General features: G+C 36.7%; 1 protein-coding gene across 1 annotated transcript in view; it reads left to right on the top strand.

Moving 5' to 3' along the window:
• Positions 1-24,341, top strand: part of ZRANB3 (zinc finger RANBP2-type containing 3) — a 214,946-nt gene that overhangs the window by 181,705 nt on the left and 8,900 nt on the right. The window contains 7 exon segments of the mRNA XM_036745880.1: positions 8,491-8,582; positions 14,968-15,069; positions 16,467-16,570; position 16,855; positions 17,338-17,375; positions 20,377-20,497; positions 22,439-22,819. Of these exon segments, the coding sequence (XP_036601775.1) occupies positions 8,491-8,582; positions 14,968-15,069; positions 16,467-16,570; position 16,855; positions 17,338-17,375; positions 20,377-20,497; positions 22,439-22,819 (839 nt within the window).

Here is a 24,341-nt window from a genome sequence, read left to right on the forward strand (position 1 = left end):
AAGTAAAAATTATACAGCAGAGAACAAAAGAAAACCTACAAGGAAGCAAAGAAAAGATGGACAGCTTTCAATATAATGTGTAGTATTTAATAGATAGGCTTTCTTGAAATGAAAAGTTATTGCTATATATTTTTAATCCTCCCCTGTGTTCTACTGTATCCATGACATGGTTTTTTTTTCTTTTCTTATTTTGTATTGAAGTTTATAATATGTTTCTTTTTCTTATGTATTTAAGTTTTAGTATTTGTCTAAGATAAAAAAAGATTTTTTTATATATTAAAAAAAATATGATGAGACTTGAGCTAAATCTTGAAGGAACCTGTGAGGCAGAGGTGAAAGGGCAAACATTTTGGTATGGGGCAGCCAGTGAAAAGGCATGGAATCAGGAGATAGTGGGGGTGTGTGGTTGATCAGAAAGCCAATGTCACTAGACCATAGAGTATGTAGAGGAGAGAAAAGTGTAATTTTAGAAAGGTTAGGAAGGGGTCAGTTTGTGAATGATAAAATGAGCAAAATCAGGAGAATAATTTATGCAGTAACAACACTCTGAAAACAAACAACTTTGATCAGTTCAGTGACTATTCATGATTGAGTGACTATGATAAATTCATGATTCCAAAGGACCTGTGTGAGGCAAATAAACTGTGAAGACTTCACAGGGAAGATATGTATAAATCTAAATTTATATCTATATCCATATCTATATCTATACTAAGAAATGTTTAAAAAACAAGAAATAGGGAAGTGAAAAAAAAATTCTGAGGATGTGCGAGTCTGATGGCTCAGCCTCTGGGAAAGTTTACCCTGAAACTTTTTGTTCTTTCTTATGGTTCTGGTTTAAAGATTTGCTTGGTAAGAATAGGGTCACTGTGACCTGCTTTCCTTTACTGTAAAAGTACTGTAAGAGAATGGAGAGGGTCTCCGCTTCCCCTTATCCCATTCTCCTTCTTTAGATTTATAGATGTCACTTCATTTGTAATCATTAACTAAGGGAATGGGAATTGGAGTTTCTGTGCCTCGATTTCCTGGTTCTTTGTCTAGCTTTTGTGCTCAGATTGTAAGCCCGCCTCCCAGCCAGTGGTGAGAAGGGTCAGAGGTGGGCAGGAATTCTCTTTTGTTAGATATAATTATGGGTGCTTTGCCTTTTGTAAAGCCTCTCCTTTGCTGGTTCTGCTCTGTGCTAGCAGAGGACGCCCAATTCTTGAGAATTGAATAAAATTTATTTCTGTTCCCACCCTGAGATGGCTCCTTATTATAAATTTAATCGGTGAGGGTCTTTTATCCCACACAGACCGATGTTGAACTATGCTATTCATTACAGAGGAGTAATGGAATTAGGATGCAGAATGAAACATATTTTTATATACAGCCACTAAGGTAATTTGTTTTCCTCAGCTATGCATATTTATTAGAAAAAAATTTGTTTTTTTCTTTTTCTTAATGGAGTAGGAGGTGGAAGGGAGAGAAAATAGATTTCTGTTCATTAAAAAAATAGAGAGGCTAGGAGTTTGCTCCAGATGTAAAATGTTCCATGTACTTTCAAATGAGATCACTATCTTAGTAGTTTTATTAATTATTTTGCTTTGTTACAAGAGATCTCTTACAAAAGTGGAGTAATCTATAAATGTTTGTAACATAAAAACAAAACACATCAACCAAACTTGTTTTTAAGCTCACAGAGGATTTTATGTTTGATCCTAGAGATAATAGGGAGCCACTGGATTTTATTGAGTAGGGAGATGACATGGTTAGACTTGAACTTTCAGAGATCAGTTTGACAGCTGAATAGAGGATGGATGGGAGTGAGGAGAAAGCCTTGAGGCAGGGCCACCAACCAGACCGATACTGCAGTAGCCCAAGTATGAAGTGAAGAGGAAATGCCTCAGGGTGATGGTTACTGGAAGAAAGACGCAATTGTATAAGTGAGGTATTGTGAAAACTGAGAACAGCAAGGCTTGGCAATAGATTAGATGTGGGGGATGAGTACAAGGGGTGAGGGTGACACCAAGATTTGAAGTATGGGTGACTGCAAGGTTGGTCATGTCCTCATCAGTAATACACAAGTTCAAAAGAGGAGAGTTTTGGGGAGAAAGATGAGTTCTCTTTTTGGATGTGTTGAATTTGAGATATCACAGATTCCTATGAAATATAAGCAGAATTTAAAATTGAATTGAGACAAACGGTAAAAAAAATCTATTATAGTGCTACTACTACTAGTTCATAATAGCTGACATTTATATAGCACTTCCTATGCACCAGGCATGGTGCTAAGCACTCTACAATGATTATCTCATTTGATCCTCTCAACGACTCTGTGAGGTAGCTGCTATTATTATTCCATTTTTGAGATGAGGAAACTGAGGCAAACAGAAATTGAATGTGTTGCCCAGGGTCACCCAGCTAGTAAGTGTCTGAGGCCAAATTTGAACTTGGTCTTCCTGACTCAAGGCCTGACACTCCCCCGAACTGACCCTGGAACTTTATTCTGAAAAAAGGTCCATAGACTCTACCAGACTACCAGAGAAATTTGTTGCACAGAAAAGGTGAAGAATGCTTGCTCTGGAGTTGCCTGCAGTTCTCTATTTTTAAAGAGAAAAATAACAGAAGGCTTTGAAAATTTTTTTCTCTACCGTCCCTACCTATCTCCTTCTGCATAATTTTCGGTTCCCTGAGATGGTCTATATTTTTAAATTTTTTCATCACTACTATGCAGAGATCATCTTAATTTAAAACTTCCCTAGGAAAAGCATTGTGAAGTCTTTTTTTTAAACTCTGTATGTATATTTAAATATGGGCATGTACATGCATATATGCATACCAATACACATACTTACTTTTTAAAATAATATTTTATTTTTTCCCCAATTATATGTAAAGACAGTTTTTAACATTCACTTAAAAAAATTAAGTTCCATATTTTCTCTCCTCTCACCTCCCTCATCTCAGAGATGGTGAACAATTTGATATAGGTTATACATGTTTAATCATGTAAAACATATTACTATATTGGTTATGTTGTGAAAAAGACACATATCCAAAGTGAAACACAAATACAGAAAGTAAAAAATAGTATGCTTGGATCTGCATTCAGACTCCATTCGTTCTTTCTCTGGAAGTGGATAGCATTTTTCATCATGAATCTTTTGGAATTGCCTTGGATCATTATATTGCTGAGAAGAGCTAAGTCATTCACAGTTAATCATTGTACAGTATTGCTGTTACTGTATACAGTATTCTCCACATTCTGCTCACTTCACTTTGCATTAGTTCATATAAGTCTTTACAGGTTTTTCTGAAATCTACCTGTTTGTCATTTCTTATAGCACAGTAATATTCCATTATAATCACATACCATAACTTGTTCATCCATTTCCCCAATTAATGGACATCCCTTCAGTTTCTAATTCTTTGCCACTACAAAAGCAGCTCTTATAAATATTTTTTGTAGAAATAGATCCTTTCCACTTTTTTTTTCCCCTGTGGGATATAGACCTAGTAGTGATATTGTGCATTTTTTCATATGACTAGAGAGAGTTTTGATTTCTTCATCTGAAAACTGCCTATTCATATCCTTTGACCATTTATCAATTGGAAAATGACTGGTATTCTTATAAATTTGACTTGTCTTGATGTATTTAAGAAATGAAACCTTTATCAGAGGCACTGACTTTAAAAATTGTTTCCCATCTTTCTGCTTTCCTTCTAATCTGGGCTGCATCAGTTTTGTTTGTGTAAAACCTTTTAAATTTAATGTAATTAAAATTGTGCATTTCATGTCTAGTAATGCTCTCTATCTCCTGTTTGGTCATAAATTCTTCCCTTCTCCATAGATCTGACAGGTAAACTATTGCTTGCTCTCCTGATTTGCGTATGGTATCATCGTTTATGTTTAAATCACGTACCCATTTTTATCTTGTCTTGGTATATGATATAAGATGTTGGCTTATATGTATGCCATACTGTTTTCCAGTTTTCCCTGCAGTTTTTGTGAAATAGTGAGTACTTGCCCCAAAAGCTGGGGTCTTCAGGTTTATCAAACAGATTACTGTGGTCATTTAATACCATGTCTTGTGTACCTAATCTAGTCCATTGATTCACCACTCTTATTTCTTAGCCAGTACCAGCTAGTATTGATGATTGCTGCTTTATTATACAATTTAAGATCTGACACGGCTAGGCCACCTTCCTTCACAGTTGTTTTCATTAATTCCCTTGATATTCTTGACCTTTTGTTCTTTCAGATGAATTTTGTTATGATTTTTTCCAGCTCTATAAAATGTTTTTTGGTAGTTTGGTTGATATGGTACTGAATAAGTGAATTAATTAAGGTAGAATTGTCATCTTTATTGTATTGGCCTGGCCTACGCATGAGAAGTTACTATTTTTATAATTATTTAGGTCTGATTTTATTTGTGTGAAAAGTGTTTTGTAATTGTGTTCATATAGTTCTTGGGTTTGTCTTGGCAGATAGACTCCCAAGTATTTTATGTTGTCTACAATTATTTTAAAAGGAATTTCTCTTTCTATCTCTTGCTGCTGGACCTTGTTGGTAGTACATAGATAGAAATGCTGATGATTTGTGTTGAGTTTATTTCATACACTGCAACTTTGCTAAAGTTGTTAATTATTTAAACTATTTTTTAGTTGATTCTTTAGGATTCTCTTAGTATACCATCATATCATCTGCAAAGAATGATAGTTTTGTTTCTTTGCCTATTCTAATTCCTTCAATTTCTTTTTCTTTGCTAAAGCTAACATTTCTAGTACAGTATTGAATAGTAGTGTGATAATGGGCATCCTTGTTTCACCCCTGATCTTATTGGGAAGGTTTTAGCTTATCCCCGTTACAGATAAAGTTTGTTGATTGTTTATGATAGATTTTACTTATAATTTTAAGGAAAGCTCCATTCATTTTTATGTTCTCTAATGTTTTTAATAGGAATGGGTATTGTGTTTTGTCAGGAATTTTTTCTGCATCTGTTGAGATAATCCTATGGTTTCTGTTGATTTTGTTAGGTTTTAGCTTATCCCCGTTACAGATAAAGTTTGTTGATTATTTATGATAGATTTTACTTATAATTTTAAGGAAAGCTCCATTCATTTTTATGTTCTCTAATGTTTTTAATAGGAATGGGTATTGTGTTTTGTCAGGAATTTTTTCTGCATCTGTTGAGATAATCCTATGGTTTCTGTTGATTTTGTTAGGTTTTAGCTTATCCCCGTTACAGATAAAGTTTGTTGATTGTTTATGATGGATTTTACTTATAATTTTAAGGAAAGCTCCATTCATTTTTATGTTCTCTAATGTTTTTAATAGGAATGGGTATTGTGTTTTGTCAGGAATTTTTTCTGCATCTGTTGAGATAATCCTATGGTTTCTGTTGATTTTGTTAGTTATATGGCCAGTTCCTAATATTGAACCAGTCCTGCATTCCTGGTATCAATCCCACCTGGTCACAGTATATGATCCTTGTGATAAATTGTTGTAATCTCCATGCTAGTATTTTGTTTGAAATTTTTGTTACAATTTATTTTGTGGTTAGATTTATTTAGGTCTGAGAGGGGAAAGTTGAAGTCTCCCACTTGTATAGTTTTAATGTCTTTCCTTCTGTAATTCATTTAACTTTTTTCAAAATTTAGGTGCTATGCAATTTAGTTTATGTTTAGCTTTGATATTACTTCATTTTATCATTTAGTAAGGTATCATTTAGTAAGATGTAATTTCCTTCCTTTTCTCTTTTAATTAGATTTGTTTTCCTTTTGCTTTGTCTGAGATTATGATTTCTACCCCTGCTTCTTTTTACTTCAGCTGAAGCATAATAGACTGTGGTTTAGCCCTTTACCTTTAGCTTAAAATATGTTTCTTATAAAAAGAAAACACATGTTGTGGAATTCTGTTTTTTATTCCACTCCACTATTTGCTTACGTTTTATGGGTGAGTTAATCCTATTTACATTCACTGTTATGATTACGAACTATGTGTTTCTCTCCCTTCTATTTTTCTCCTGCTTATAGTTCTCGTTCTCTTTCTCTCTCTCTACCTCTCTCTCCCGCCCCCCCCCCTCTCTTCAGCCCCACCTCCCTCCCTCCCTCTCCTTTTTTCTTGTCCCTCCTTACCGGTGTTTTCCTTCTGACCACTGCTTCCCTCATTCTGTCCTCCTTTCTATGAACCCTGCCCCCTTCCTGTTTCCCTCCCCTCTTATTTTCCTATAGGGTAAGATAGATTTCTTTACTCAACTGAATGAGTAAGGTTCAAATGATGTGCTCTCCCTCCCTTCTTTTCCCCCCACTAGTCTTTTGTGCCTCTTCAGATGAGATAATTTACTCCATTCTACCTCTCCCTTTTTCTCTTCTCTCAGTGGAGTCCTCCTCCTCACCCCTTAATTTTTTTTATATCATTTTTATATCATTCCATCAAATTCAATTTAGACCGGTTCTCGTTGTCTATAAAAACTCCTACAATTCTTAAGAGTTATAAGTATCATCTTCTGGTCTGTGGATATAAACAGTTTAACCTTTTTGAGTAACTTATATTTTCTCTTTCCTGTTTACCTTTTCATGTTTCTCTTGAGTTTTGTATTTTAAAATCTAATTTTCTGTTCAGCTCTGTTCTTTTCATCGGGAATGGTTTAAAGTCCTCTATTTCATTGACTGTCCAATATTTCCCTGCTCATTTTTGCTGGGTAGGTAATTCTTAGTTATAATCTACTCTCTTTTGCCTTCCATAATATCATATTCCAAGCCTTCCACTACTTTATTGTTGAAGCTGTGTAATCCTGATTGTGACTCCTCGATGTTTCAGTTCCTTCTTTTTGGCTGCTTACAATATTTTCTCCTCGACTTGAGAGTTCTGTAATTTGGCTATAATATTCCTGGGTGTTACGATTTTGGGGTCTATTTCAGGAGGTAGTGGGTGGATTCTTTCAGTTATTGTTTTACCCTCTGGTTCTAGGATATTAAGGAAGTTTTCTTCGTTAATTTCTTGAAAGATGCTGTCCAGGTTTTTTTTTTGATTATGGCTTTCAGGTAGTCCAGTCATTCTTAAATTATCTCTCTTCGGTCTATTTTCTGGGTCAGTTGTTTTACCAATGAGATTTCACATTTTCTTATTTTTTTTTCATTCTTTTGATTTTGTCTGTTCGATTCTTGATGTCTCATGGAGTCATTAGCTTCCACTTGCCCAATTCTGATTTTTAAGAAATTATTTTCTTCATTTAGCTTTTGTACCTTCTTTGCCTTTTGGCTAATTCTACTTTTTAAGGCATTCTTTTCTTCCATGGATTTTTGTACTTCCTTTTCCACCTGACCAGTTATACTTTTTGGGAAGTTTTCTTTAGTGAAATTTTGTACATCTTTTTTCCATTTTTTTGTGCTTCCTTTACTAAGATATTGACTCTTTTTCATGATTCTCTTACATCCCTTTCATTTCTTTTCCCAATTTTTCTTCTACCTCTTATATTTGATTTTTGAAACGCTTTTTTTTTAGCTCTTCTAGGAGTTTTGTTTGGGTCTGAGAACAATTTATATTCCTTTTTGAGGCTTTGCATGATATTGTTGTCCTTTTTTCAGTTTGTGTTTTGCTCTTCCCTGTCACCATGGTAGCTTTGTATGGTCAGGGTTTGGTGGGGGGGGCTGTTCGTTTTCCAACCTATATCATGACTTTTAAAGTTGAGCTCTACTCCTGGGGTACAGGGGTCACTGTCCCAGACTTCTTGCACTGGGGACCAGGGGCCTGACTCACTGTCCTGCTACACCATGATCTCTGGGCCTGGACATTTGCCTGCTGCATCAGGGCCACCAGGTCTGCTGCGCCTGGCTATTCACCTGCTGTACCAGAGGCTGGAGGCTTCACAACTGGCCTCCTAGACTGTTGGCCTGCTGTGTCAGGTCTACGATGCCTAGGTTGCTGACCTGTATTCGGGCTAGGAGACTCCTGCTGCCTTGCTCGGATGTCTTCTGCACTGGGCTGTGCTCCCCTTTTACTCAAGTGAGACAGACCTTTCCTAGGTTGTCTTGGACTCGAAAATTATTTCTCCCTGCCTTTTTGTGTGTTCTGCTGCTCCAGAATTTGTTTTGAGCCATTAAAGTTATTTAGAAGGGAATTTGGGAGAGCTTAGGCAAATTATTGCCTTTTCTTTGCCCCCAAAGTCTCTTTCAGTATCAATATTTAACACTAATTGCTGGCAGCAAGTTTCTTCTTATTCCCAGTGTACATTTTCCTGGCTACAATTTAAGCTATAGAGTCATCGACATTATAGCTAAGAAGAACCAGATACGTCATCTAATCCAAACTCTTCATTTTACAGATGAGGAATTTGGGGCCCAGGAAGTTTAAGTCAATTACCAAGATAGTTAATTACCCAGGAATTACATAGCAGGACTTAGATTTGAACCTAGGTTGTCAGACTCCACGCTTACTGTTTTCTCCATTATAACACATTTCACTCCTGTTAGACAAGTCTTCCAATACCATTTACTTTTTCTTTATAGAACAGTTGAAGAATTCAGACACTTTGCCTATATATGATGTCCTAATGTTTTGTGCAAGTAAGAATACAGACAGAATTCACCTCTACACTAAGGTAAGCTTTGCTGGGATATTTTTTTTTAAGTCTTACTTTATTTCACATTTTAGCAAATATGACTGATATGCTTTCTAGTCTACCATTAATAGGTCTATGTTTGTATTATTTGACCCTTTAAGGTTTACAAAAAGTTTGAAATTTAAAAATGTCTTTTAAATCCCATGACAACTCTTTACAGATAAACACTGAAGTTTTTGCTATCTTTCTTGTACAGATAAGGAAACTGAGTTTCAGAGCAGTTAAGTTATTCATCCATGGTAACACAACTGCCAAATGTCAGGGGTGGGATCAGGATCCAGGTACCCCCTTGACTTCAATTCCAGCGCGCTTTCCACTACGTAATGTTGCCTGAGATTCTCTTCTTTCAAATTGTTGTCTTAAAATGAGGCAAATGTTCTCAAACTACCTATTGCTACTGTGTGTATTTAGGTGATCTTTTGTCTATAACAACATACCAATAGTATGGATGCTTCCTGTTTAGTTTTAGATCTCAAATTACCAACTAATTATAAATGCAGTACCTTCCTAACAATTTGGGTTGCTTTTACTTTTTATTAGCCACATATTGGAGTTATGAATTTTTAAAATTGATATTCTATAATAGGGCATGGTAGCCGATCTGAAATTCCATTGTAGATTGTTTTGTTTTGCTTTGCTTTGATATCTTTATTTTTCCCAACTTAGAAAATTTTGACTAACTCTTTGGGAAATAGCAAGAGGCAGTGCAACGTAGTAGATAGAGAGGCGGCCTTGGAGGACCTGCCTTCCAATCCATCCTCTAAAAGGCTGTGTGACTCCGGACAAATCATTTAACCACTTAGTGCTCTGGGCACTTCACTAAGTCCAAGGAGCTCCCTATATAATTGAAATCACATGTCTGTTCCTTTTTTTATAATCATAGTACTACTTTACCTGGCATCATAAGCATCCTTTAAAAAAAATACAGATTTTTTTTTTGTCACCTTTGACCCCTAATGAATTCTTCCCCTGCCCAGAGAGTTATCCCTTAAAACAAAGTATTTGAAGAGGGGGAAAAAGTTCAGCAAAACTAACCACCATGTCCTCCAAGTATCACATGTTGTGTTAGCACCGACTGTTTACTGTTTATGCAAAGAAAGAAGGGAAATGTATCTCATTATAATTTAACAGCATTCAGTTTTATTTGTTTTGTTGTTGGAGGTGTTGTTTTTCCATTTCCATTATTGTAGTTACCATGTAGATTGGTCTTCACATGCTTCTCTGGTTGCATCATATGCATCATTTCTTGCAGTGCAGTAATGTTCTGTAAAATTCATGTTCTACAAACTTTTCCTTAATCGATGGGCGTCTACTTGGTTTCCAGTTCTTTGCTACTGCAAAAAGTGCTGCCATAAATAGTTTGGCATGTATGGAATGTTTTTATCATTGACCTCCTTAGGGTGTATATACCTAGCAATAGGGTTTTAGGTATGGACCTTTTAGTCACTTTCTTAGCATAATTCTACATTGCTTTCCAAAATGGTTGGAACAATTCACAGCTCCCCCAATAATATATATTAATTAGTTTGCTTGTCTTTCCATAACTTTTCCAACAATCCTGTCTTTTGCATCTTAGCCAATTTGCTGGATATATGGTAAAACTTCAGAGTTGTTGTGATTTGTATTTCTCTTATTATTGGTGATTTGATACATTCTTTCATATGGCTGTTTACAATTCTTAATAGTTTACAATTCTTTTGTTAATAGTAGTTAATAGTTTATAATTCTTCTTTTGAGAATTCTTTGTTCATATCTATTAGGCATTGGCTTTCAGTTTTATTTATTTGTGTTCCCTATATATCCTGGATATCAACCTTTACAAAAAATATGTGGTGTGAGGTCCACAAGTATTGTACACTGCCAAGGTTTTCAGATTTTTTCAATGTATTAATAATATTTATTTTCCCTTTTTTTTTTTCTAAAAAAGTGCTACTTATATGGTATGGTTCTGAGGGAGAAACTATAGTGATATTTTTTAAAAAACCCACAAAAGATAATAAAAAGCGATAAAAACTTTTTTAAAAGGTCCCTTTAAGGGCAAGGACAATTCCAGGGGACTCACGATGGAGAATGCTATCTTCATCGAGACAAAGAACTGCGAAGTTTGAATACAGACTGAGGCACACTACATGCTCGCCTTTTCTGCTTCTCTTTTGTTTTTGTTTTTGGGTTTTTTTTTTTGGTTCTGTTTCTTCTTTCTCATGATTCATTCCATTGGTCAAAATTCTTCTCCACGACTTGACTAGTGCATAAATTAATTCAATGCGAAGTTATACATGACAGTTATATGAGACTTCATGCCGTCTTGGGGAGGGAGTGGGGAGGGAGGGGAGAAAAACTGGAACTCAAAACTATGTAGAACCGTGCGTGGTAAACTAAAAATAAAAAAAAATAAAAAAAAAGGTCTCTTTAAAAATGTGATACAAAGGGGTTCCCCCCATATGCCAGTTGAAGCAAAAAATTTTCAATTTCATATTATCAAAATTATTTTATTTTTTGTGATGCTCCCTGTTTGGTTAAGAGTGATCTTCATAGCCTCAGCTGTGAAAGGTTCTTGATCTGGTTCCCTTCTAACTTTTTATATGGTATGATTAATATTCAGGTCACATATCCATTTTGTGTGCTTATTGTGGTAGATGGTGTAAAATGTTAGTCTAAAACTAATTTCTGTCAAACTGCCTTTCATTTCCCCCAGCAATTCTTATAAAATAACATCTTCTGCAAGTAATATATGTTCTCCAGGAAGTTATCAAACACTGGGTTATTGAGTTCAGTTTTTATCTGACTCTGTTACAACAATGCTACTTGTAGCTGCTGGGGGGGTGTAAGACCAATAACACCAGCAGCTAGCACAGGTTCTTTGATCTGCTTTTCTAAAGGAAAGCACCTTTAAAGGGGTCAACAATCCTACTTTAATCAAACATACATACATACATATATATATATGTATATATATATACATATATATATATATATGTATGTATGTATCATTCACTTAGTTCAGGGGAAAAATCAGAACCCTGCACTTCAGAGAAAATACAAACAGAAATTATATAAACAGAGCAAATACAAATACCAAAGACCAACAGACAGGGCTTCCAACTGTCTTACGAAAAGCAATACATACATGGTTACCAGAGAGAAAAGCACCAACATCTGGGTTTTTCAAAGCTGGAGGGCTCCTTAACAGGTACCCAGAGTCTCATCTGGCTATATCACATGAACACTCTTCCATTGAGTGAGCCCCAAAGCAAAATGCTAACCTCAGAGTAGTGGCCCTTCTCTAGGGCCAGAGGGCATCACAATCCTCGTGACCCAGGCTCATGTGACTCAGGTTCAAAGCAGGTCACATAGGCCTATTAAGGGGTCAGGAAGATCTTCAGATTGTATTACCATTACAGACTCTTCCTTATCTACTCTGTTTCAAAGATCTGCCTTTCTTTTTTGTTTTTAACAATAGCAAGACATTTTGATGTTTACAGTTATAAATTGAAGTACACAAATTCTCTCTTCATTGTTTCTCATTTTTTTGTATTTTCTGTAAGATTCTAGATCTTTTGTTCTTCTAGCTGAATTTTATTATCATCAAGCATTTTAAAATTAGCCAGAGCTGCTATTGTATTTTTTGGTTTTTTTTCATAAATCATTTATTTTGAGTTAATCTTATTAATTCAAATCCTTGTCTCTAATTTCATGTGCTCACTTACATGACTGGCCTAAAAATTTACATAGCATTTTCTCAATTCCTTACTATTATTTATTTTATTTTTGCCATTTTTGTTTGTTTTTTGGAGGGGGGAAGGCAGGACAATTGGGGTTAAGTGACTTGCCCAAGGTCACACAGCTAGTAAATGGGTCAAGTGTCTGAGGCTGGATTTGTACACAGGTCCTCCTGACTCCAGGGCCGGTGCTCTACTCCCTGGACCACCTAGCTGCCCCTGTTTTTGCCATTTTTAACAGCTTCACTGTGGAGATGCTGAGAGCAAGTGGGGCAGATGGGTACACTCAGGTGGGGAGATTTGCACCCCAATATAAACTGAATTTTCCCTTTTGTATGGGGTTCCTTACAGGGCATTGGATTTTGGGATCAGCTGCACAGAGCTCCTTTTTTTTCTGACTGGTGATTACTAACTCCCTTTTTTCTGACTGGTAGAGTACAGTTTCAGAACCACAAAAGGATATTCTGAGTTCACATCTCCTCCAGCATGGGTTACACAACTCTGGGCTTATCTTCTCAGTGCCCTAGACAATTCCCTAGCTGTATAGTTCCATACAATTAGTATAAGTTGCAGAACAGTTTCTGTTCATCATTTTTCAAAGGTGTTTCCTCACTGAGATCTTCTTAACTTAAGATCTGGCCAGAAAAAGAAAGTACCACTTCATAGGCTTGTTGTGAAACTCAAACAAATTAATGAATGTAAAATAGTTTACAAAACTTAAAAGTATTATTTGAATATTCATAGAATCAGAGGTTTAGATCTAAAAAGTATTTTAGAGGTCACAGGGTTCAGCCCCCCATTTTCAGATGAGGCCATTCATGACCAGAGAAATTAAGTGAGTTGCCCAACATCTAGCAGTAATAAAGTATCTGAAGGTAAAATTCAAACACGAGGTTCCCTGACTCTTATTCTAGCACTTTATCCATGATGTCAGATTGTCTTACACAAGCGTAACTTTTGTCAAATCCATACCAGGAAGAATTATTAAGCTATGTAAAATGTTTTGATTTTTACTGTTATTTGTACAATCAGTTTTCAATGTAGGTTTTCCTTTCTTTATGAAAAAAAAAATGCTACCATTGATTTCCAGCTAACTTCCTTACCAGGTGTGATATTTTTAATCACTTAAATTCTTGAATTCTCTTCATCGGACAATTAAGAACTAAGTACCAATCCCATTTTTCCTTAGTTGGTTAGAAATTTCAGTGTTCCAAAGGTAATCCACTCCCATTTGTCTATATTGCATTGCATATGCACTATAAATCATCTCTAAAGTCCAAAATGCTTTCCTTCCCATGTCTGTGAGGAAAGTACTTTGTAAACAGTAAAATATTCTATAAGGTGATTTTTTTTGTTATGTTATTAGAATTGTTATGTGAGCCAATTATCAAGCCACAACCGTCATGAAGGTAAAATTTTCATAACCACCATTTTTCTTATTCTTCAGACTATTGCCCCCACTCTTTCCTCTTGAAGATGGAGAATCAAGAGCCGGCCATTGTGTTGTGCTTTTGAATGATGATAAAAATAACTCCCTTTCAAATAGCACTTTATTCAGTACAAAGTCCTTTCATGTGTATGATTTCATTTCATCCTAACAGCATTCTGTGAGATAAATATAGGTATTTATATAGGTATTATTATTATGTAGGTGTTTATATGTCTATAGGTATTATTATATTTATACAGATTTTATTATTATATAGAAAAAGAAATGAGTTCAGTAATATGCCGAAGGTTACCCTATCCTATGCATAAGCTACAAAGCTAGGACTTTAACCCAGTTGAACATAGACATCGGATCTTTCCTGACTCCAGTGAACTTTCCATTATCAAAATCTTTATCTCATGGAAGTCTGCCTCTGAAAGTGTCAAGATTCCTTCCATATTTAATTCAAAGAATGAGATAAGGCAGCTAGGTGGCACAGTGGAAAGAGTACTGCCCTGGAGTCAGGTGGACCTGAGTTCGAATCCAGCTTCAGATACTTGACACTTACTAGCTATGTGACCCTGGGCAAGTCATTTAACCCTAATTGTTTCACCTCCCCCCCCCCCAAAATGAGATAATATTCTTATGCTGTTGAAGCCCTTTATTTTGACACATTTTCTCTAGAATCTCGAGGAAGGATGGGTATCGGTCCACTGATTCCATTGGCCTAGGGAACAACTGGTTGAGGAAGCTCCTCTACCATAGGGAATTGCCTGGGGCACTGAAAAATGGAGTGACTTGCCCTGAGTTGGACAGTTAATATGTGCTGGAAGAGCGATTTGAACTTGGGTCTTCCTGACTTCAAGATCAGCTCTCTTAAAGCTATGTATGCCCTGCTACCTCTCATGTCAAAGAGGAGAGTGTAAAATTATACGTGGACTACCATAGTAGCATTCCTTTCATAAGCATTGGTGTGGATTTAGCTGGTATAGATGTAGTGTTCAATATGGACTCTGGTTTCACCACCTTGGTTCAGGAAGCACTCCTTTTTTATGGCTTCTTCTTTTTGGAGCCCTTTCCAAAATAGACTTGTATTAGTTTATCCTTTAGGCGACTGCTGGAAATGTATGCCATATTGTAATGCCAAATCAAAACAGAGTTGCCTAATGCTCAGGGACAAAAATTGACTAATATTTTTCTCTCAATCGTTATTCAGGATGGCGAACAAATGAACTGCAATTTCATTCCTTTGGATATAAAATTAGACCTCTGGGAAGATTTACCAGCATGTTTTCAACTGAAACAAAACCGTTCCTTGGTAAGAATAATAGTCCTAAACAGTCACCTAAATACACTTTATGTTTAATCATTTTAATGATCCTTTTGAGTTTAATAAATGTAGAGCAGTTTGTGACACTCTTGCAGATTCTAATTGTTGGCTGCATTTTCATCAGTTCAGGCACATTATTAATTACCACCGGTGCTAATAATAAACACAAAATCTGTTTCTTTGGCAAATGATCACACCTACAGTTAGTGTTCTGTGGAAAGAATCATCATCACATCGTTTTATTTCTCATTTACAGGATTAGCAACTGTGGTGTTCGTCTCTGACAGAATCACATTTTATCTCAAAGGTTAGGCTCTAACAGTGACACATTGTGAGACTGGGAGAAATTTCATGTTGGGTGACTCTCAATTAATTGTAAGGATCATCTAAGTGCAGCTTCAGGCCAGGTGCAGCCCAGAAAGGCCTTCAGTCTGATCTGCGGCTGCATTCATCTTTCTTGCAAAGAGAGGTTAGCTTGCCTTGGTAACTGATCCCAGCATGTAGGACAGTGCTTTGTAAGTTATAAAGTATCAAGCATAATGATAGTCTGTATGGGGACAATATGTTTTTTTTTACCCTTTGAATAAAATGGCATGTTGCCCCCTAGAATACATAGTTGACAGAGGCTACACATCTGTCTTAAAAGAGAAAATAGTTGTGATATCTTCTGATGGCTTCAATCCCTGCCTCTCAAATTTTTAGCAAATAGCCAGTGTTGTCCAGGCAGTTGTTGACTAAAATATGGGTGGTACCCCCAACACTCTTTTCCCTCTTATCTGTTTGATGGCTTTTTATTTGTAGAATAATTTGATCTACGTGCAACAAAGCCATTAAATTCTAACTCACTGGTAAATGTAACACTGTTAAATATTAGCTCTACCATCATTACAACACCTGCTTTGACCATTTCTGACCTGACCATTATAAAGTGTGTGTTCAAATAGCCAGATTAGACTTGGGCAAGTATCCTGTATTGAGATGGTGGTGACAAGATTGTACATTTAGAACTAGAAGAGACCTAAGGGTCATGTAATCCCCCTTGCCCATTCTGCAGAAAACCAAGGTCCTGTGAACGGAAGTGACTTTCCCTGCTGATTCCCAGGCTTCTTGAGCCTGCTGTGGCCTGCCTATACATTTACCTTTAGAAAACTTATGGGACATGAGACTTTTGTGTCACAGAGCTGGCCATGGGAAATTCCCCTCAAATATATCTAATTAAATAAATCTATCATCATTGCATTCAAAGTACTGTTTTGAAGATAACATTAAAGTATTGGTTTTCCACTACTTCGTGTGGCTAAATTGCTTAAGAAGGATCACTGCTTGATATTCATTGGGCTTATGATCTGCTCCTCTGCTCTTTTCAATGTCTCATTCTCTGCCAGATTTTGAAGTTTGTGCGAGAATGGAATAGTCTCACAGCCATGAAGCAAAGAATCATCAGGAGAAGTGGCCGTATCTTTTGTAGCCCTATTCTGACTTTGGATGAGTGTAGCCATAATGGCTTTTGTTTTCTTTGAATGGCTCAGCTTGCCTCATTGATCCTCTGGACACTGTGGCTTGCTCTTCCGGGGCAGGAGGCCCGGGGAGCATGCCGGGAGGCAGACGGCTTCCTGTGTGGGGAGTCATGGGGCTGGCTGAGGGGAGGTGTTAGCTCCAGAACCTGGTCTACCCTAGGGGGAGGGGCCAACTCAGGAACCAATCGGCCCTGGTCATTTGGGCGGAGCTTGATGATGTCAGAGACCCTATAAGAGGGGAGAGGACAGCTCGGAGAGTTCTTCCTCTCTTTCCTTTTCCGGTTGGAGCCAGAGGCAGTTACAACGACCGTTACAGAGGCAGTTACGACCGTTACATCGTCAGTTTCAGTTGCAGCTTCAGTTTCAGAAACAGACACAGCTGAGGCAGGAGCTGCCAGCAGCAGAGCTGATCTACGGGAGGAAGCTGAACAAAGACTTCAGTCCAGTGGGTAATCTTATTACCATCAAGGAGGAAACATGATTTTGCTTTACGCAATCATGTTTCTCTGTAGCCTCCTGGTTACTCTTTCAAGGCGTACCTATTGGGCCTGGAAGATTATGACCAACATATCAAAATGGGGCTTCTGGTTCATGGGTTGGTTACTGTGGAGCCTAAATAAATGTTTTGATTCTTCTGCATTCTACTTTGAGAGTTTCTTCTATCCGGCGATTCCGAACCTTTCAGACATGTTTATGATCTTCTTTGAGATTATAAACTCGGCCCTCCTGATACAATGAGATAACAAAGCAACAGACTAAACAAAATAGTACCAAAAGGTACAAATTTTCCCCTACTTTATCCCTTTTTATGATCATTCCCATAGGAGCAATAAGTAATATAATAGAAAATTGTACATTAACAGTTTGTTTTTGTGTCCAACTCTTCATGACCCCATTTGTGCTTTTCTTTACAAAGATACTGGAGTGGTTTGCCATTTCTTTCACCAGCTCATTTTACAGATGATGAACTGACGCAAACAGGGTTAAGTGACTTGCCCATGGTCACACAGCTATTAAGTGCCTGAGGTCAGATTTGAACTCAGGAAGATGAGTCTTCTGGTCTGCAGGCCCAGCACTTTATCCAGTGTACCACCCAACTGCCCCAACAGCTTGTTTTATAATTATATAATTGGATATTTTATAAATTTTCTCAGAAACAAAAGACCAGAGGGCAACCTGCCTGGTTCTGGTCACGGTGAGAGCCATTCATGTAACACTACCTATGTCCAAAGGTTGATGATAATAACAACCCACATTTCTATAGTGCTTTCCCCAAAACAACCCTGTGAATTAGAGACTACGTGTATTGCTGTCTTCATTTTACAGATGAGAAAACAGTCTAAGAAAGGTTAAGTTACTTATCCACGATAACATAACTAATAAATGTCAGAGTTAGGATTTGAACCTAAATGTTCCCTGACTCCAAGTCTAGCATTCTACCCGCTCTTCCTCACTGTCTCCATTCTTGTGAGGATCAAATGAGACCATCTACATAAAGTGCCTTGAGTCCCTTAAAACACCATGTAAGTGTCAGCTATGGATATCACTTAATCACTTTTATTCTCTTTTATGGTCCCAAATATCTTGGGAGAGTGGGTTAAAGAATAAAATAGGGAGGAATAAAAGGATTTCTTTACCACAGTGACAGCTCATTTTAGAGCAGACAACATAGACTGGTCGTGAACCCATTCACTGCAGTTGTGTGACTTGTGGCACTGGTCAGTCACATGGGAGTAGAGGTGCAGTGATGGATGTCACAGGGGTTGGGGTTGGTGCAGCCCCAGAATGGCCCCTTTGCCAAAGCTGCCTTATAGCTACCCACTAGCAACATGTTTAAAAAGCACAGATCAGTAACTTAGTGTCCTGCTTTTGAAATATTGCTGACTCTTTTATAAATATAAAATTTGTTGGTTACATGTCAATACTTTTAGAACCTATGATTTTGTTTGCAACTAATTTTTAATTTATAGTCTTGGAGAGTTGCCTAAGGCTCAGAGGGGATACATGACTTGTTCATCATCATGTCACTAGAAAATGCGATTTAAACCCAGCTCTTTCTGGGTCCGTATCCAGCATTCTGTCCTCTAATCACATGGCAATAGTTGATATAACCTTTAATAATTTAGATTCAGCATTTTCAATGTTGTATATTTTTCTTTCTCAAATATTGCTCTAAAATCTTAATTATTTCTATTTTCTTTTTCTTAGCTTTGCCCTGTATCATTTCTGAAGGCTTAAATGTTTTCCTGTCTATATTTTCCTAAATTTTTTCCGATACCACATGACTCAAACGTGTGATAACTATACTCAAGAGCAAGGCTTCTTAAATTTTTTCTGCTTACAACCCCTTCAGCTCTTAAACTATGGGGTTGCGACCCACAATTTAAGAAGTACTGCCTAGAGTCTAGGGCTTTGTCTAGCTTCTGTGAGGACCTTCAGATACTCTGATTTGATCTGATTCGTATGATTTTTCAGATATTTATCCACGGAATTCTTATAGAAAAAAGAAAAAAATTACTCTGGTTCCCAAGCTTCTGAATAGATACTTTATTACCTTTTTAAGTCATCGAATTTGGTTTCCAAGCTTTATAAATGTTGAATAAAACCTGACGCAGAGCTTAATAACATCCTTCTTCCTTTCAAAATTAAGAATTCTTTCTATTACCAACAAGAGATATTTTGAATTTATTTGTATGGCAAAATATGGCAGAGAAGTGCTACTCTAGGTGATATAATAGCTGAATCAATGGGGAAAAATTAAGATAAAGAAAGAGTTGAATTTAGGGAACCCTAGAGAGACCCACTATGATATGATTTTATAAGATTATTACCAACTTGTTGGACTCATAAGATATGGTAATAGTCCAAATTACATAAAAATGTATAAGTTTGGACTAATTTTCTGAAAGGAAGAAATCTGAGTTGTAAACTACCCAGAGAAACTAGGGCATGCTAATTAAAAGGAATTAATTGGGTAATTGCATTCTACCTACTTAAATTCCCGTTGCTTTAATTGAGAATAACATTCTTCTTCATTTCCGGTCTCTAAACTGTTGTGTGGTATCAAAAGTGCTGGGTAATAAGTTTCTGAATCCTACTTCAAGGGTGGTTGTATTTTAATGGAAGGTACAGTGAGCCGTATATGTGCTAGTAATTATGGAAATGACCTTCAGGTTTTCAGAAGACAGGATTTAAGTCAGTAAACTAAAAAAGGAACTAACTAGTGTATCCTAACAGATTGATACCCCCATTACATTTGATTACATAAATTTGGCAAAGCTTAAAAAGGAAGGTCAAGAAGGAGGCAGGGGAACTGAAGCTAGAGGATTTATGTACAGCACAGAAAATTGGACACCCGAGAGTGGTGGCTTCTCTTCTCAATAAAGTTAAATGGTACATTTCTTAGTGATTCCTCTCCCCTTTTTTGTTTTTTGTAAATGAACATTTGTCAAGTAGGTATAAATGGTGTTTGGATATATTAGGTGTGAAATCATGCAAAGGACAGTTTGGAAGGAAAAGATGTGTGTATACACACATACACACGTACACATACATATACCATGCACATACATATATCTATATATGAACCTCCCTAATGAGATCTGCTAACAAAGTAAATTCCAGTTTCATATTTTAGACCTAGTAATATTCTGCCTTACATTTATCTATCACTGATATTGCAAGGATAATCTAAACATGATAGCAAGAAGTGCCTATTTGTTTTAAACTGTGATATTATAAAAGAGAAAAAAAATTAAGTAACTTTCCATTGTTCTAGATACATAACTAAAGAAGATGTTGCAGCAGCTACTGTGAACAAAGTGCAGAATGATGGGGGCAGCATCCGTGTGATCACAAAGGAATACAGGTTTTTCTCTAAAAACCAAAATTCTTCTGCCGTAGAAACATGGGAAACTGCTATAAAGTAGGTTGTTAATGCTAATAAGATGCATCACCATCATCATCATCATCATCATCATACCTTACCATTTCTGTGGAGTTTTTCAAAGTAATTTTATATATGTTAGCTCATTTGAGCCTTATGCCCTGTGTGAGGAGCTTAGGTGGATGTTGTTATCCCCTATTCAGTAATTTAAAATGTAATCAGAAAATATATTTTTTTCTTTTATTCTAATATACTGAGCAGATGAGTAAATGTGTTCAGTTTCTAACTTGAGTACAATCAACTCTAAGTCATTTACAAATAGACTGATAGTCATTGGCACATCTTACTTTTAAATTTTATTAATATTGCCATCTTCCTTAATTGCTTTATTGATGTGAAGAGGAACTTTGTGTCTTTTAAGAGCTGAAAAAGAAAGGTTTTTAAACCAAAAAAAGAAAAAAAAAGAAACCAAATCCTGTCTTTGGAAGGTTTGAAGCAGAAAATATGGTCTCTAAATTTCTTTTCATTCATCATATTTATTATTTATTATAGGGTTGTAGCATTTTGTTACATTGATATGCAAAAGTTTACTCAACCATTTCACAGATTGTAGAATATTTAGTTTGTTTCCAGTTCATTGTAATTACACACAATTGTAAGGTTCAAGGGTTTATCTTTGTGACTTATTATTTCTATTGCCTGAGAGTCCTCCAGAAAGATTCTACCCATTTGCAGTTCTACCATTAATGTATGAGTATAATTTCTCCAAAATCCATGCAGTTATTTTTTTCCAGTTTGACAAGTGTGGAGTGTGAACCAGAAAATTTAGGGAGAATTTGAGAGGTTAGCTTTAATCTTGCCTAGTGTTATGCATCAGTCTAAAAGGAGAGAGTCTTTTTCTATATGGAAAAGGAAAACAGGGGCCAGAAGCAGAAACTGAAAATTTTCTTCTGTCTTAATCCTTTTTGTTATTTGGTTCAAAATGTCTTAACTCCCAGAATACCCAAAACACTTAATAATTCAAATGTAAATAGAAGCAACTTCTAAAGCTAAAAATGAAATTTTGAACATTATTATTTTGCACTGCTTTACCTTCCTTGGTACGGGATGATGAAGGAATGGCTATAGATTGTCCCGCAGGTTAACTAGCACAGTTCCTGGCAAATTATAGGTACTTAATAAATGCTAGTTCACTGACTGTGCCCAAGAATATTGAATTTAATCTAGGTTTATTCATTCAGGTGAAATAATAATATAGAACAGGTATAACAATAATAACGTTGTTATTGTTAGCATTTATATAGTGTTTACTATGTTCCATGCACTGGAGCTGACTTTTGAAGGGAGTATTAGGGGTTCCAGGGGACAGATGAAGGAGAAAGAAGCATTCCATACACAGGGACAGCCTATGGAAAGGCATGAAAGCAGGAGACAGAACGTTTGGTACTGGTATCAGCAAGTAGAGTAATTTGGCTGGAATGTCAAGTGCGTGAGGGAGAAATGTATGCTAAGTTTGCCGAGAGAGGCTGTAGCCAACTGGAGAAGGGCCTGGCAGGCCAAACAGAGGTATTTGTATTTTATCCTAAAGGCAGTAGGGAATCATTGAAGTTTCTTGGGGAGAGAATTAACATAGTCAGAGCAATATAAATTCCAACCCTTCCACAACTTACTAGACTATTGCTATGCACCCCTCCCCACCCAATGCATCACATGACTCACCTCCTTGATGAGCCTGTCCAGACTTCTGTGGGCCCAACCTTGAAGGACAGCCAGAGTCCATTGCCAGCTTTTACAGGTTGTTAGGGCTTGACAGAACTTTTCTTAGCTGGCAAAGCCTTAGGGCACCCAGGGTCCAGTCATCTCTTTGGTATAAGGAGCCAGCCAATATTACTTTACAGGGAAGATGAGAGTTCTAGCTTATAGTATTTGTTCAGTTGAAAGAAATTTCTAAAAGTTTCTCTGATTTCTTCATTCTAGCCCAGTGCAAGATGATCTCACCACACAACCTTCTACATCTAAGGGATTTTTGCAGGCTGTGGATATTGAAGGAAACCCACTTTGTCTCCACTGTCAACAGCCTACTTGTCAATCTGGCCAGCAGTACAAAATGAGTGCTTGGGATTCACGGTTTTGTTCTCAGAAATGTCAGGAGGAATTTTGGATTCGATCAAATAACAGCTACCTACGTGCTAAAGTATTTGAAATTGAGCATGGTATATGTCAGCTCTGCAATCTGAATGCCCAGGAACTCTTCCTTTCTCTCAGAGATGCTCCTAAAAATCAGCGGAAGAATCTTCTGCAAACCACTTGGATCTCAAAACTCTCCATAGAACAGGTAAAACATAAAAATATCATACTCCTGTGGTGCATGGGGGTTGGGGTGGGGAAGCAGCATAGTTCTCATTGACAGCATTTTGAAATACAAAGATGTAGGAGCAAAAAAAACCTATGAAAGCTCAAAGTACAAAGCATTATACTGAGAACATGGCTAGGTTTCTGTTCTGTTTTAAAATGTAATAAAACTGAAACATTTATGATCCTGAAGGGTCTTATTTTTGACACATTATCATCATAGTTCAATTAGATTTCTGGCCAGATTTCTAAGGCCAAATAACTTATATAAAATTTGCAGTCTAGAACAAAATTTTATACTTTATTGTGTGTGTCTATGTGTGTGGCTAGACAGTGATTACCCTTTCATGAACCACTTGTTGCTGACTAAAATGGTAGTAATTTTTTTCAGGTTTAAAAAAAAGAATAATTCTCATTTACCTAATAAATTGAGTTGTAATTGGATTAGTTGATAAGTATTTTTCAACAGATAGATTAAAATAAAATGGACCCTGAGATCTGGTAAAATATCTCAGCTGAAATTTTTATGTGAATTTTTGGCCTTATGGGTCTCTGAAAGACATGACTTAATTGGGGTGGGGGAGGGTCATGCCAGGTTTACCATGGGAGATACACCAAAGAAAAATAACATAAAAATAGTTGTAAAATAACATCAAAAAGTACAAAAATTATACCATATAAATAAAAATATTTTACAGCTGACAGAATCTAGGTTAAAAGTTTCTGATAAAATAATGGCACTAAGGAGAAGTAGGTTCCAGAGGCATCCAGGTGACACAGTGGATACAGCACTGGACCTGGGGTCGGGAAGATCTAAGTTCAAATCCAGCTTCAGACTCCAGGCAAGTCTACCTCAGTTTCCTCATCTATAAGATGGTGATAATAATAGTACCCACTTACAGGGTTGTTGTGAGGATAAAATGAGACCTTTGTAAAGCGTTTTGCTTACTGCAAAATGCTAGCGTTTGCTGGCCATTGTCATTTAGTAGTTTATTTAGAGGAAATCGTAAGTGGCATTCTTCTCAAAGTTTAGATGACACAAAGCTGGGAGTTATGGCTAAAACATTAGATAACAAGAGAAGGGGCAAAAAAAGAAAAATCTCAACCCTTCTTGTATTTGGGCCCAGAACATCAGCTTGTACAAGTAGAGTACAGCTTGGGAGTAACTAAGTTTAAAAAGACCTGGTAGCTTTAGTGGATGGCAGTGTCAGTCAGAAGTGTGAAAAGACAGCCGAAAAATCAAATACTATATTTTGATAGAATTTCCCCCAGCCTTCCTACCAGTGCCATCTTTCCTTTTTGCCTTCCTAGCCTCTTCCTCCTTCTCATTTCTGCCCTCACCAGGCAGTCCCAGAGTCTTGGAAAAGCTGTCTTGAAAGGTGACTTAGATTTGTTATGATTGGCTCCAGAAAAGACAATGAAGCCGAGTGGGCAAGAATGAAAGGGAGTCACATTCCAGCTTAAGGTGGGGGAGGGATGACTTCATTAGATCTATCAGAAAACAG

The sequence above is a fragment of the Trichosurus vulpecula genome, chromosome 2 (genome assembly GCF_011100635.1).
Source record: "Trichosurus vulpecula isolate mTriVul1 chromosome 2, mTriVul1.pri, whole genome shotgun sequence".
NCBI classification, from domain to species: Eukaryota; Metazoa; Chordata; class Mammalia; order Diprotodontia; family Phalangeridae; genus Trichosurus; species Trichosurus vulpecula.